A 15,977-nucleotide genomic window follows, 5' to 3' on the forward strand; every position below is an offset into this window, starting at 1 on the left:
AAACTTGGCAAACGTAGACAGTACCGAAATCGCCCGCCGAATGCGCTTCGGAATAGGAGCCGTGAAAGTCAACCTGAGAAAGAGAGAAAACCGATTGTAGCCCAAAGCCCACCCCACAGCCGCGCCGGGGGAAGGAGGTAAACGCCTAACCCGGTCAGTGCAAAGGGCCCATAACAGATGCACTTGATTTTTTAAAAAAATGATAATTTTATTTTTTTGTTACAAATTTACAGTGGCAGCTGAGCCACATATTAGCGCCTGGAGGCAAAGCTCTTGCAAACCTTTGCACCGCTGGGGATAGAGACACAGTCTCCAGTGAGTCCAAGGGTAAGCTCTGCACAGAATGGGTCCAACGACAACTGGGTACCAGGGAGGCTTCCAGAAACAAGGGCGCCATTTCGGTTCAGGGCCCTGGCATTTTCATATAGAAAATGGGGGGGGGGGGAGCCAGCATGGGGAGATGGGCGAAATGGGCACACGGGAGTGGGAGGTTATGGAGTGACTGAGTCACGGGAATGAAGGCACAGCCCAGGGAGGACCGGGACTGGCCGTGTGGGGGGCTGGGTGGTGACGGGGGGTGGGGGGTGGTGTGGTTGGGGGCGAACACGGCTGCACACAGCTGGAGGATCGCCACGTCGCCCACCTGGAGCTCACGCGACGCTGTGTCAGCCACACGCAAATAAGAACACGTTTTGGCATGTTAGAAAGGAAAATTTTAAAAGAACAAACACATGGAGCGGTTCCTCCCAAGGAGAAGCTCTTCGTGTCCTTATTAAGACACGCGACTTGCCCGGAGCGTGAAATTTCACAAATGCTGTTTTGCGAGGGCACAGGACAGCACACTGACGGCTGACTTCGGTGCACGTCGGGGTCCTGCCCGCGGGCCGACCGTGCAGGGAGCCCGGGAAGAAGCGGGGTGGGGAGGAGGAGCTGGAGACGGAGGGCTGCTGGGGCAGGAAGTCCTGCTTGCGTCCACATGGCCCTGCGTGACCTCGAGGTCTCCTTCCCGGGCTTCCTCCCGGGCAGGACGGGACCCTCCCCTCGAGCCGCCCACGCGCACTCACGGCGCCCATGGTGCGAAGGAACCCCTGCTCGATGCCCAGGCTGTGCCAGCTCACGTCCGCCGCCATGTGAGAGGTAACGCCGAACAGGAAAGCCACCAGTTTCTCCGTGTCCTGCCAACGAGCAAATGAGAGGGACGGCGCTGGGGTTATTTTGTAAAAGTCCGATTATGGTGTCTAATAAGGAGAGTTCCATCCCTGAGCCTTCACAGCAATACAGAGGCTGGTACTCTGCAGTTTCTAGTGACAAAACCCAAGGACTTGTGGAGAAGTTTCGGGGTGCCTGGGAAGTGCTTTCAGAGGAATTACTCTTGGCACAGAGGCGGCCAGGTGACCTCCTGCACTTCTCCGAGTAGTTTGTTCAGGTCTTAACCAACTGCATCCTGGGCTTGGCAATGAAGGTACAAGGGTGAGCAGCCCGGAGCCTGGAGGGGGGCGACTGGGTGCAGACTAGGGGTGGGGGTCTGGAGCGGAATTTCTTCTCGGCTCTAGAGGGCCGGCCATGCCTACCTTCTCCCAGGGAAGCGGGTAGTTCTCTCGGATATAATGGACGCTGGCGTTCAGGAAGGGGGTCCAGTGCGTGCTCTCGGACACATCGTGGAACTTTCCTGGTGAGACAAAAGCAGGTGTCGGGAGTCTGTCCAGAAAAGCTGGAGACGTCTCTTCCTTCCCTTCCAGCCTCCTGTGTTCTTCCGTTGATGTTCAGAGGAAGCCTCTAGAACAGAAGGGCCAGCTGGGAGGGAGAGAGAAAGCTGGGACTGGCTCCCAGCATCTGGAATCACGGGGGCTGCTGGGGGGTTGGAAGGGTTTTCCATTTCTGTGCTAAAGGGAAGGAGAACACGGCTGTGCAGGGTAGTGGGTGGAGGGTGCTGGAGTTGGTGGGGGGCAGTGCAGGTGGGGGGCAGGGGGTGGGAGGGGGCTGTCAAATGTCACGAGGGGCCACGGAAACCAAAACACCAGAGTTTAGATCCTTCTGTTGAAATAGTTTTGCTGCCACTAAAGTCAAAACATTCTTTTTTTTTCTAAGATTTTATTTATTTGCCAGAGGGAGAGAGATCACAAGTAGGCAGAGAGGCAGGCAGAGAGAGAAGAAGGGAAGCAGGCTCCCCGCTGAGCAGAGAACCCAATGTGGGGCTCGATCCCAGGACCCTGAGATCATGACCTGAGCCAAAGGCAGAGGCTTAACCCACTGAGCTACCCAGGTGCCCCTAAAGTAAAAACATTCTAACCATTGGCTTTTCTTGAAATGATTTTCAAAGACACCAAAACTAGCAATTTGATCTGCTCTAAAGTTTTCAAGATAAAACTTACAATTCCTATTTTACAGAATTCAGTAAAAATCCCAAATTAAGGGTAATAGCAGTTCTTTGGATAAACCTCCCCTTCACCAAATTGCCAGATTAAGCAAAGTTTTTGTTCCCTCTGTAATCCTAGTGACGGAGGCCAAAGGAAGCCTGCCCAGGAAGCCTGCTTCTCCCTCTGGCTATGCCTCTCCCCCTGCTTGTGCGCTCGCTCTCTCTCTCTCACACACAAATAAATAAAATCTTAAAAAACAAAACACTGGGATAATGGCCATGACCCTGAGACTCCAAATATAGTTTCCGTGATGACCAATATACTGGATGTCTTTCATTTGTCCCTCCAGACCCTCTGTCCAACCTGCTCTGCCCTGCACGGTGCCCCTGAAGGGACCAGCCCGACTGGCCCCTTTGCCCCCCAGCTTTGGTTGGGTTGGGTCCAGCCAATGTGGAGAACAGAGACGAGATCAGGGAAAAGGAAGGGAAGTGGGGGTATTCGTTCCCCCAGATCCCTGACTCAGGGTCCCGGGGGCCGGCTGCAGTCCCTGACTGAAGGCCTGGCCCCCACAGGGGCCTTCTCCCCTCCCCGCACCGTTCCTGCAGATTTCTTACACCAGGCCCGTAGCTCCTACAAAACACCCCCCGATTCTCTGTCAGAGCGCACCTTCCACGCCCACGGGGTCCTGATACTCCCCCCAAGCCCAGGTCACTGACTCCACTGCCTTAGATCTGCACACCACTTGACAAAATAATATGCATTAACACCAACAAAGTCCGGTAGAGGCAAGGGAGGCATTATGATGATCATGTCCCAGGCGTGGAAACACTTCCTAACGGTCACAGGCTACTAGCACAGCAGGAACGCGAACCCAGACCCTCCCACCGCTTTCAAGATCTTTTCTCTTCTGCCACAAACTAGTAAATTAAGGACACACAGGATCGTGAAAATGTTCAGAATTTTACGCTTAAGTAGTTAAGGTTTGGTTAAGTGAAAAATGTAGTTATGTGAACCAAGTCAGTGACCAAGGACAACGGAAACACGCTGTTGGAGTTCTGTCCTAGCTGCTCCTGTTAACCAAGAGGAAGCGGCATCACTGGGTCTGTGAGACTCGAGCTTACCTCTCTCGCAGATGCTGGGGTAGAAGGCATCAGGGAACACGGCTCCAGCCTGGTACGCATCCTGGTGCTTAAGTAACAGCTGGTGAAGAGGAAAACAGAGATTAGGGGCAAGAGGCAGCAGCCTGGGGAGGGGACAGGAGGAAGGAGTAAGTAGGCACGTAGTAAAAACTCGGGCATGATCCAAGACGATGCCCTACAACAGAGAACCTCAGGTTCTGTCCAAGCAAACACAGGCTGACCAAAAAGGACCAAAAATCACTCATTTGATTTCAGCTCCTTTCTCTGGCCACTAGCAAAGCAGGATTTCTGCAAGGCTAGCTCACTGACAGGTTTGTGGGGAGATTTTCAGCGATCCAGTGAAAAGTGAGTGCATTGGCATAGAACACATACACACACACACACACACACACACACATACAGTTACACCGCTGACCCCTGAACACAGATCTGAACCACATGAGTCCATGCAGATGCAGATTTTTTCACTAAATATAGTGGAGTAGTAGAAATGTATTTTCTTTGTATGCTTTATTAGAAGGATATAGGATATAATTCATATAACCTCCAAAGTAAGTGTAAGGCTTCCGGTCCACATTAGTAGTTAAGTCTGGAGGGAGTCAAAAGTTACATTTGGGTTTCTGACTGCCTGGGGATCAGTGCCCCTAATCCCAGTGTTGGTTCAAGGGTCAACTATATATATATATATTTATAAACTGATCTATTCACATATAAGTTTATAGTTGTTACCTGTATTTCACGGTCAGATGATGTCTTTGGGGCTCTTAGGGGGGTTTAAAAACTCCTTTACCTTTTAAAATTGTAGTAAAAGTAGATGGTAAAAGAACATTATACTTCAGGGTGGCTGGGTGGCTCAGTCAGTGAAGCCTCTGCCTTCGGCTCAGGTCATGATCCCAGGGTCCTGGAATCGAGTCCCACGTGGGGCTCCCTGCTCAGCGGGAAGCCTGCTTCTCCCTCTCCCTCTGCTGTTCCCCCCACTTGTCCCTCCCTCTCCCTCCCAGCCCTATGTCTTTCTCTCTCTCTCTCAAATATGTAAAATCTTAAAAAGAAAAAAAAAGAAAAGTCATTATATTTCAATGTTCTCCTTGGTTGACTGGCTCACTCATTCCATTCTGACCCCCTTCAGGCGGCGCAGCTGTGGCCACAGTTCCCAGACTCCACACGCAGCCCCCTCTCCCCTTCTCCTTCCTCAGCTCGCAGGCGGGGCAGGGGCCCGGGGCTGCCAACGGGAACCCTGCGGGCCAGCTCTGCACCAGGCTCTGGGAGCCCTTCCTGGACGCTCTGCCCCGAGCCTGCTCTTCCAGAGCTCAGAGACCATCAACACCCAGTTCTCCAGGTCTGCGGGGCGCTCAGCATCAACTAGCCGAGGGGTTTCCAGGATCCACAGATGAACTCGGATTGCCAAAGTAAAAATGTGCAGCCTCAGCCTTTTTTTTTTTTAAGTATTTATTTAACTAATCTCTATCCTCCCCCCCCTCCCCCGCACAACCTGGGGCTCAAACTCATAACCCTGAGATTAAGAGCTGCATGTTCTTCCAACTGAGCCAACCAGGTGCCCCTAAGCTTTAAGATTTTATTTGAGAAAAAGAGTGTGAGAGAGCGGAGAGCCAGAGAGCACGAGCAGGCGGGAGCGGGAAAGGGCAAGGAAGGGAAGGGGCTCCCCCGCTGAGCAGCGAGCCAATGGTGGGGCTCGATCCCAGGGTCCTGAGATCCTGACCTGAGCCGAAGCCAAATGCCCGACCGAAGCCACAGGTGCCCCACCTTAAACTTTGTAATTTATTCATAAGGACTGAAGAATCCCCATGGCCGCCACAGTGTGTGGCTCAAAGATGCACGTCTGATCGAGAGCTTTCCCTTGGGGGTTTTCAGGCTGAACGCTGGAGGCCTGTGTCCCCCCACGTGGAGAGAGACCACCACCCACCTCTGCGGGCAGCTCTGCTCCAAGCGTCATCAATTACATAAGCCAGTGGCGTCTCTTTTTTCTCTAAAGATAGCTTGCAAGTTGCACTTTGGTCACTTAAAAATAATAATTAACTTTATTGACTATTTACCTTGCTTTGGTCTTGGCCACTTTATATGATTAAAACTTGTTGAATCTGCATTTCTAGGTGAAGAAGATGCTACTATGTAACACTGAAAAATAATCTGAAGTAAACTCTGAAAAGTAAATGTGTCAGCAAAATAGGAAGCTGCTGTGGGTGGGGACGAAGTACTGGGGGACGATGGCTCCCTTAGAGGGAAAAATGTATTTCTAAGCTACAGAAATAAGAGCAATAGGATGTTGGAATCAAAAGAGATCAAGGAAACAGAACAAAGAGCAAGAAAACAGACTCAAGCCCACACCACGTACAGTGGCATGAATGAAGATGGAGTCCCCAGCCGGTGGGGTCGGCACAGCCCCGGCGGTGGGGGTTCCCTTCCTGGTGGGACCCAGCGTGGCCGACGGGACACGGACGTGAAATTAACATGACCAACAAGAGGTTCCCAGACGGCTCACGGGCTTTAGGCCAAAATATATACAACGTGAATCAAAGAGTTAAAGGCAGAACAGGAAGCCACAGAATGAGCAGGACAAAACTAAAAGGAATAACAGCATAATCTTGAGTGGGAATGATTTTCCTAAGGAAGGCGTACAGGCAGAAGCCATAAGAGAATAGAATGATGCACTTAACGACACAAAAATTGGAGCATTCTGCACGGTGAAGAGCATGAGAAGCAAACTGAAGAGAAAACTGAATCATTTGACACATGATGGGGCAGGTAAGTTTAAGAAATCATCCTTACGCATCGAATGTACAGAAATGAGCAAAATGTGCAGAAATGAGCAAAACACGTAAGTGATTCACAGAAGACGTAATAGAAATAGTTGATAAACACCTGAAAGTATACTTAACCTCATTAACTAAAATGCCAATAAAGTAACAAAAACACCATTTTCCACCTACCAAATGAGCAAAAATGAAAAAAAAAATTGTAAGTCTGCTTCTCCCCCTCCCTCTGCTCCTCCTCCTGCTTGTGCACTCTAATAAATGTGTTTTTTAATAAAAAGAAATTTCAATGAAGTACACGAGCAACAGAGAATATTAAGCCTTCCTCTGTTGTAGAGGTCTTTTCTGTTTCATTTTTTCCCCCCCTTGGTTTCTGGGCCAGAAGGACTCAGGTAGCCGTGTCAGAACTGAAGGTTTTGCCACACGTGGTTGGAGACACTGGTCACAAACGAGGAGGCGGAGCACAAAGGATATACTGAGAATGATGGCCGGGCTTCTCAGTGTTGGAGAAAGGGGCCACAGATGCGGGCACAGAGAAGGCTAGAAGGATTCCTGTGGCGCAGGCCCCTAACTGGAAATATTCTTGCGTGAACTCACGGTTTTAAATAAATAGGCAGATAAACAGACGCAAAAGCCAACTTGAAGCAGAATCTGGGACAATGTCAGCGTCACGATGAATGATAATGTAACATAAACGATGAAATAAAAATCCATGAATGTGCATATATGAATGGGGAAGAAGGAATGGCTCTGTAACAGTAGAAAGCCAAGAAATGTAGGAAGAGTGATGGAATCAGATAAACAATTTGGCAACCATCATAATAATTATTTCAGGCAAAAATTAGAAAGATGCTACAACCAGTGGCTAAAACTTCATGAGAAACAGGATATTTACATCAAGATCTCTCCCCACAAAATATTTACTTGCTAATTAAAAAGCAGAAAATATTAACTTTCCGTTGTAAAAATGTGAAGACCTCCTCTCAACCAGGTGATAGAAATTAACATCACTAGGACTTCTGTTCCCAGGAAGAGGGAACAGATGTACCTATTCCTCTTGCTAAGCTAACCCCGGGCGTTGTACACAAAATGAGCATAAGAAGCCCGTGAGAGTGGAGCTGTCTGGGAGCTCAGGGCCAGAAGAAGACACTGGGGTCAATCCTCTGGGCTTTCTTGTTGCCTCAGAGATCCCAAACTGGATACTAGGAAAGCATGCCAACCTAGAAACTCTAATGGGCATAAACCAAACACACACACACACACACACACACACACACAAAGCCACAACAAAAGCCTGCTTTCTCTAACCCTAAGACCAGGAAAAGGGCAGCCTAGCAAGACAGAAAACTTTAAGACAACCACCTTTTACTCCAACCGAACATCACAGAAAACATTGAGGCCCTACCCTCACCAGGACTTTCACCTGTCCCCCGTCCCTAGCCCTCCGTGTCAGTGGAGACCATGGGGAGAGCCTGGGCCTCGGGTCCCAACTGCAGTAACAGGGCGCCTCTCCCCATCCCCCCTGGGTGGGCTCAGAAGAGGCCCTGGGGAGGGCAGGAAGTTCACCACCACGAGGAGACACGCCACCCCCGCCCCGCCCAGTATCTGTAGAGGCCACAGAGAAAAGCAATAATTGGGCACTTCTACCCCTCCCAGCCAGAGAGGTGTCCGTGGAGGTTCAGAGGGAACCTTGACTTCTATCCTGAGTTGGCAGTCAGGAGAGTCAGGAGGTGGGTGACCCTCCCCATTCTGTTCCCTTCCCAAAGAGGTGTCAGAAGAAGTCAGCTAAAACAAAAGGTTTCAGGGACGCCTGGGTGGGCTCAGTTGGTTAAGCAGCTGCCTTCGGCTCAGGTAATGATCCCAGTGTCCTGGGATCGAGTCCTACATCGGGCTCCTTGCTCTGCAGGGAGCCTGCTTCTCCCTCTGCCTCTGCCTGCCTCTCTGTCTGCCTGTGCTCACTCTCCCTCTCTCTGACAAATAATAAAATCTTTAAAAAAAAAAAAAAAAAAGGTTTCAGTAAGATCCAGAGTCTCATAACCTAATGCCTGAAATGTCCAGGTTTTAATCAAAGATCACTTATCACACCAAGAACCAGGGATCTCAGAAGGAATGAAAGGAGATGCCAATAGAGGCCAACACTGAAATGGTAGAAATTTTAGAATTACCTGGCAAATACTTTAAAGCAGCCATCATAAAATACTTTAGTTACAAACATACTTGAAACAACCCCCACCCACCACCACCAAAATAATCTCAGGAAAGGAATATTAAAGAACCACCCAATGAAAATCTTAGAAAGGAAAAATTCAGCATCACCAAAACAGTACACTTGACCTCATGAACCTGCTGGTACGAAGCAATAAGAATACAGCATCGCTTCTGTGTTCTGTGAGTTTCTGTCAAAAGAGAACCTGCATGGGGCGCCGGGTGCCTCGGTCAGTTAAGCGTCTGCTTTCAGCTCAGGTCATGATCTCGGGGTCCTAGGACTGAGCCCGGCATCGGGCTCCCAGCTCAGACAGAAGTCTGCTTCTCCTTCTCCCTCTGCCCCTCCCCCAACCCCTTGTGCTCACCCACATGCGCTCTCAAGTAAATAAACCAAATCTTTAAAAAAAAAAAAAAAAAAAAAACGGGGGGGGGGGGGCGCCTGGATGGCTCAGTGGATTGGGCCGCTGCCTTCGGCTCGGGTCATGATCTCAGGGTCCTGGGATTGAGCCCCGCATCGGGCTCTTTGCTCGGCGGGAGCCTGCTTCTCTCTCTCTCTCTCTCTGCCGGACTCTCCGCCGACTTGTGATCTCTCTCTCTGTCAAATAAATAAATAAAATCTTAAAAAAAAAAAAAAAAAAAAAGTAACCTGCAAGGAGGAATTAGCACATGAAACCAAACTAGGGTGCATTTGACTGTTATTGGACTGTGCCCTTTCCAAAATATCAAGGTCATTAAAGACAAGGGAGGCCTGAGGAACTGTTCTAGATCACATGGTCCTGGAGCAGTCCTGGAACCAGAAAGAAGATTCATTACTGAGACAACTGGAGAGATTTTAATAAAGCCTGAGGACTGGGGGAGAGGGAGAGTGTGACTCAATGTTGGTTTCCGGACTGTGATTATTGTGCTGTGGCTCCACAGGAGTGTCCTCGTTTTTAGGAAATACACGATCATAAGTTGAAGGATAATGGGCACTACACCAGGAATTCTCTAGAATTGTCCAGGGGAAAAGAAATCAGTGTGTATAAATAGTGTGGAATTGCATGAAATCTCCGGCCATGAGAGACTCCATTTTCATTCCAACTAACACACTGAACTGGGCCGGAAGCAGCAATTCTTTGACAAGCGGTTGGCTCATAAGATTTCAACAGAGCACCTGGCATCTGGATCAGATGAGGACAGCAGAGTCAATAAATACACAGCAGGACGTTGGCTTGATAGCGGCGATAATCGGTAAGACAGTCATCACAAGTGGTTCCACTGGTCAGCACCAATACAGCAGCATTCTTTTCTTCTCTGCTTTATGTAAATCCTGTAATTCTCTCTTCCTTCTCGTAAAATCCCCTTGCTTTCCCTGCATGAGTTGGACACTTTTCTGGTTACTCTGGAATCTGTGCTCCCCTGAAGTGCAATTCTGAGACACCAAATAAAGACCTTCATTCCTTTCCTGTTCTACCTCCTTCCCTTGGGGGACAACAGAGAGGAGGAAAGGCCAAATATGCCAATAGAGGACCTACAGGAATATGGCAAAGGGTGTATAGAGATTGCCTAACTGTCCAGCTTTTCTATGGGTTTTTAATTACTTCCAAGTAAAAAGTTAAAATATAAAATGGGCTGAATAAATTACGATACAGTACGGTAATAGAAAAATATGTAATTGTTCTAATTGATTCTCAACATCTTTTTTGACATGGAAAGATATCACCAATATATTCAATGAAAAGTAGCAAGTTGCACAGTGTGTAGAGTGTAATTTGGGGGGAAGTACTAATAAATTAAAAAACAATGTCTAGAATGATATAAAGCCAAGCGTCAACATCCGTTGTCTGAGTGTTTTACAGCGAGCATCTCTCAGTTCTCTAGTCACAAAAGGACAAATCTCTCCTGCAGGCAGGAGGAAGCGGGGTAGAGAAGACAGCACCAACCAAATAACTACCGTTGTAGGATTTCACGGTTAAAATAGCAAATTATGTCTATTTTTATAGAAATTAAATCTATATAGTGAATCCAACCATCACAGTAGGAAACTAGTAATCAACTATAAAAAAAAAAACCTAAGGGAGAAACAAAAGGACACTAAACGACATGCTAGTGACATTGGATGGTCAATGACGAAGTCAGAGAGGAAATGAAACAACACATAAAGACACACAAATGACTGAAAATCCTTGTGGGGACACCTGGCTGGCCTGGTTGGTAGAGCACAGGACTCTAAGGTCTCAGGGTCATGAGTTGAAGCCCCATGTGGGGTATAGAACCTACTTAAAAAAAAAAAAAATCTTTGGGATAGGAAAGAAGCTTACAGTAGTACAGGCCTATTATAAGAAACAAGAAAAGTCTCAAAAAAGCAATCAAATCTTTATCCAAAGGAACTAGAAAGAGAATAACCAACAAAGCCCAAAGTAAGTAGAAGAAAGGAGATAATAAAGTTTAGAGTGGAAATAAGTGAACAAAATTATTTTTTATCAATGAAACCAAGAGTTAGTTCTTTGAGAAGATAAACACGACTGATAAACATTTAGCCGGACTCCTCAAGAAAGAGCAAGCACTCGATAAAATCAGAAAAGGTGAAATAACAACCAACACCACGGAAATACAAAGAATTATTAAACAATACTATGAAACGTTACGTAACAAATTGGAGAAACTAGAAAAGAGGGATAAATTCCTAGAAACATACAATCTGCCAAAACTGAACCAAGAAGAAAAAGAAAATATGAACAGACCAGTTATTAGTAAAAAAAACTGAATCTGTAATCAAAAAATTCCTCAACAAAAGTCCAGGACCAGGGGTGCCTAGGTGGCTCAGTGGGTTAAAGCCTCTGCCTTCGGCTCAGGTCATGAGCCCAGGGTCCTGGGATCGAGCCCCGCATCAGGCTCTCTGCACAGCGGGGAGCCTGCTTCCTCCTCTCTCTCTGCCTGCCTCTCTGCCTACTTGTGATCTGTTTGTCAAATAAATAAATAAATAAATCTTTAAAAAAAAAAAACAAGGCCAGGACCAAATGGCTTCACAGGTGAAGTACTACCAAACATTTAAAGAAGAATTCATCCCTATTCTCAAACTATTCAAAAAAATAGAACAGGAAGGAAAACTTCCAAATCCATTTCACAAGGCCAGCTTTACCCTGATTCCAAAACCAGACAAAGACAACACTAAAAAAAGGGAATTACAGGCCAGTATCCCTGACGACCACAGATGCAGAAATCCTCAACACTTATTACCAAACCAAATTCAACAGTGTGTTAAAAGGACCATTGACCATGATCAAGTGGGATTTATTCCTGGGATTCAAGGGTAGTTCAATATTCTTAAATCAATGTGACATATCACATTAAGATTATCTAAAGAGCTCTAGAAAAAGAATCTGATACAGTACCTTTGTGATAAAACTGTCACTAAAGTGGATTTAGAAGAACCATGCTTCAACATAATAAAGGTTTCCATGAAAAACCCAGAGCTAACATCCTTCTCAATGGGGGAAAAACTGAGAGCCTTTCTCCTAAGGTCAGACACAAGACAAGGATGTCTGCTCTCACCACTTTTATTCAACAGAGTACTGGAAGTCCTAACTGCTACTATCAAACAAGAAAACAAAAGGCATCCAAACTGGTAAGAAAGAAGTAAATTGGTCACTCTTTGCAGACGACATGATACTATATATAGAAAACCCTAAAGACTACCGAAGAAGCTATTAGAATAAAGGTATTCAGTAAAGTGGCAGGATACAAAATTAGTATGTAGAAATTTGTGGCAATTCTATTTGTTCATAATGACAGAGCAAAAAGAAAAATTAGGAAAACAATCTCATTTACAATTGCACCAAGAACTATAAAGTATCGAGGAATAAATTTAACCAAGGACGTGAAAAACCTATACTCTGAAAACTGTAAGATATTGAAGAAAGAAGCTGAACATGACACAAACAAATGGAAAGAATTTCTGTACTCATGGATTTGAAGGATTAATATTGTGGAAACGTCCATATTACCCAAAGCAATCTACAGTTTAATGCAATTCCCATAAAAATACCAATGGCATTTTTCACAGAACTAGAACAAACAATACTAAAATTTGTATGGAATAACAAAAGACCCCAAATAGCCAAAGAAATCGCGAGAAAGGAGGACAAAACTGGAGATATCACAACCCCAGAATTCAAGATACACTACAAAGCTACAGTAATGAAAATGTATGGTATTGGCACCAAAACAGACACATAGATGAACGGAATGGAATAGAAAGCCCAGAAATAAACCCTCACTTAGTCAATTAATCTATGAAAAAAGAGTCATAATATACAATGAGAAAAAGAGTGTTTTCAAGAAATGTTGCTGGGAAAGCTGGACAGCAACATGCTGAAGAATGAAACTGGGCCATTTTCTTAAACCAAACACAAAAATAAAATAGATTAAAGATCTGAATGTGAGACCTGAAACCATAAAAATTCTAGAAGAAAATACAGGTAGAAGAAAAATAGGACATTGGCTTTAGCAACATATTTATGGATAGGTCTCTTGAGGCAAAGGAAGCAAAAGAAAAATAAACTACTGCAACTATGCCAAAATAATAAGATTTTGCACAGGAAAAAAAAAAAGACAAAAGAACACAACAGAACAACAAAGTAACTTACTGAATGGAGGAAGATATCTTCAAATGATACATCCAATAAAAGTTTAATATCCAAACTTTAGAAAGAACTTCTATAACTGTGCGCGCGCGCACGCACACACACACACACACACACAAACATACACACACCCTTTAGCAATCCCATAAGAAACAGATGACTTGAGGACATTTTTCCATAGAAGACCTACAGATGGCCAATACACATATGAAAAAAAGTTCAACATTACTCATCAGTGGGGAGATGCAAACCAAAGCCACAATGAGATTATCACCTTACACTTGTCAGGATGGCTAATATCAAAAAGACAAGAAATAAGTGTTGATGACGATGTGGAGAAAAAGGAATTGTTGTACACTGTTGGTGGGTATGTAAACTGGTGCAGGCACTGTAAACTTAGTATGGACGCTTCTCGAAAAATTAAAAATAGAAATACCAGAGGATCCAGTAATTCCATTGCTGGGTATTTACCCAAGAAAATAAGAACACTAATTAAGAAAGATACATGCACCTGATTTTATAGTCAAACTATAGAAACAATCCAGGTATCCATAGATATGTGAATGGAGAGAGGAGATGTGATTACACACACACACACACACACACACACACACACACACACACACACGAGGACTACTACTCAGGAATAAAATAGAATAAAATAGAATAGAATAGAATAAAATCTGTGACAACACAGATGGACCTAGAGGTTATTATGCTAAATGAAGTAAGTCCCAGAAAGACAAATACCGTATGAATTCATGTGCGTGTGGAATCTAAGAAATACATGAACAAACAGCCTTTTAAATACAGAGAAGAAACTGCTGGTTACCAGAGGGAAGGTGGAGGGTAGGGAAGGAATCAGCAAAATAGGCGAAGGAATTTAAGGTACAAGCTTCCGGTTATAAGTCATGGAAACAAAAAGTACAGCACAGGGGACACCATGAGTGATATTGTGATAACACATGGTGACAGGTGGCGACCACACTTCTCAGTGGTGAGCACACAGCAATGTGCGGAAGTGTTGAGTTACTGTGTTGTACATATGCAATATAGCAGTATCTGTCAACTACACTTGAAGACTAAATAAGAAAAGGATAGGAAAAAAGTATCAGGGCAATAATGACCACCAACATGAGGTGAACTTGCTTCTGACAGTTCTTATAAATTAATACTCTGATTTTCTCAGCTTCATGCATTATTCTCTTTGTGTAAGTCAAAGGCTTCAAAGAGCAGTCAACTCTGGATATATTAACAAAAGATAATTCCAGAACCAACAAAATTCAGACCCCAGGGAGTCCAGAAGTCCCCAAAGAGCAGGTGCGAATGGGGAGAAAGAGACACTACAACAAGTCCCACATACAGAGATACAAACTGCATCATGAAAAGGCATCGGGTGTATCATAAGAGGTAAGGCAGTGCGACCCTCAGAAACTGAAGGTGGAGTGTAAGCACTCAGGGCACGTAGTCATTTCCAATGATGACATCAGTATCTGCATTAGGACCCGATACAGAGGGGAAGGAGAGGTGTCCAGCTCACACATTTCAAATTAAGTTAATAATACAGTGTATCTCCATGAGATAATTGCTCTGCACACACTCACGACTCATTGTTCACATGATGAACTCAGCAGGTTCTTGCTCCTCTCCTCATCCCAGGGTCAATGAAGATAATCAAACACTATTCAATTGCCAAGTAAGAAAGCTGAAACTAATGTCTAAAAGTGGTTTGACAATATGACAGATTTCAGATATCTTGCCATCCTGCTTTCCATACTGAATTACAGAGACTTACTGGTAATAATTTGATTCAATTCTGATGTCACCAGGAATATTAATCTCTATTACCAAATATAAGTATTAAGAATCATCTTTGCACAAAACATTATTTAGCCTAGAACGAGTGTATAGCGTCAGAACAGAACCAAGTTGAGGATGAGTACAAGAAAGCCATCGGATAGTCTTGCCAAGAATACAGTGGGAGGAGACACAGACCAGCATCTCAAAGCAAACTTCTGAATAAACATTCCCTGCTCCTTGTGCTGGTGCAATTTTTATAGGATTACAGTCAAGAGGAAAAATAATTTATCTCAGGCATGACCTCTCTTTGTAAAAGCAAAAAGATGTACCATTTAAAAAGTTCTCTCTCAATTCTTCAAATCTTGATTCATCATTAAAATATTCTAGTGATACTATTTAAGTTATATATAATGCATATAATTACATATAAGTTATATATGTTATACATACAAAAATAAATATATAATAGTATTAAAATATTTTAATTATATAATATATAGTATGTATGCTCAAGTATAAACTCTATATATGTTATATAATAGAAATATATATAATGTATATTCAAGTATATGTATTGTATGTATATATATATATAATATATATATATATGTTCAAGAGGTACTAGATGGGACATACACCTTTTATAACCCTAAAGATCAATGTTTTATCAAGAAAAAAATTGACTCCTAAAATTATTGCCTAAATATCTGTTAGGACCTTTATTTTGGCACCAATGGAAGAGAGTTAATGCACAAGGAATGAGGAAAAAAATTAAACTTCATACCTCTTTGTAGTTAACTCTCCCATCCTGAAGGTGGAGAAACTCCAGAGCTCTGTGTCCTGAGAGAAATAAGTAAATCAATTAAATTCAATTGTAGCTGAAACAGAACTTATTCAAGATATTTTAAAAGAAAATGGGGGTGTAGGGGTGGTGCAGTCGGTTGTGTATTACACTCTTGGTTTCCTCTCAGGTTGTGGGATCAAGCCCCAAGTCAGGCTCCATGTTCAGCATGGAGTCTGCTTAAGACTCTCCCTCCCCCTCTGCCCCTCCTCTCTCTCCCTCTCTCTTAAATAAGGGCCTCC

At 44.6% G+C, this 15,977-nt stretch overlaps 1 protein-coding gene across 6 annotated transcripts in view; it reads right to left on the bottom strand.

Moving 5' to 3' along the window:
- GPLD1 (glycosylphosphatidylinositol specific phospholipase D1) overlaps nt 1-15,977 on the bottom strand; it is a 66,954-nt gene that overhangs the window by 44,182 nt on the left and 6,795 nt on the right. For all 6 annotated transcript variants that reach the window (XR_006608135.1, XR_006608133.1, XR_006608134.1 and 3 more), the window contains 5 exons: nt 15,679-15,734; nt 3,479-3,557; nt 1,572-1,669; nt 1,065-1,175; nt 25-73 (listed from right to left, as the gene is read on the bottom strand). Coding sequence is in view for 3 of the 6 variants with exons in the window: in XM_045085107.1 (XP_044941042.1) it covers nt 25-73; nt 1,065-1,175; nt 1,572-1,669; nt 3,479-3,557; nt 15,679-15,734 (393 nt within the window). In the remaining 3 variants the exon portion in view is untranslated. The remainder of the gene's footprint in view (nt 1-24; nt 74-1,064; nt 1,176-1,571; nt 1,670-3,478; nt 3,558-15,678; nt 15,735-15,977) is intronic.

This window comes from Mustela putorius, unplaced genomic scaffold (assembly GCF_011764305.1).
Source record: "Mustela putorius furo isolate JIRA1106 unplaced genomic scaffold, ASM1176430v1.1 tig00000831_pilon_pilon_pilon, whole genome shotgun sequence".
Taxonomy (NCBI): Eukaryota; Metazoa; Chordata; class Mammalia; order Carnivora; family Mustelidae; genus Mustela; species Mustela putorius.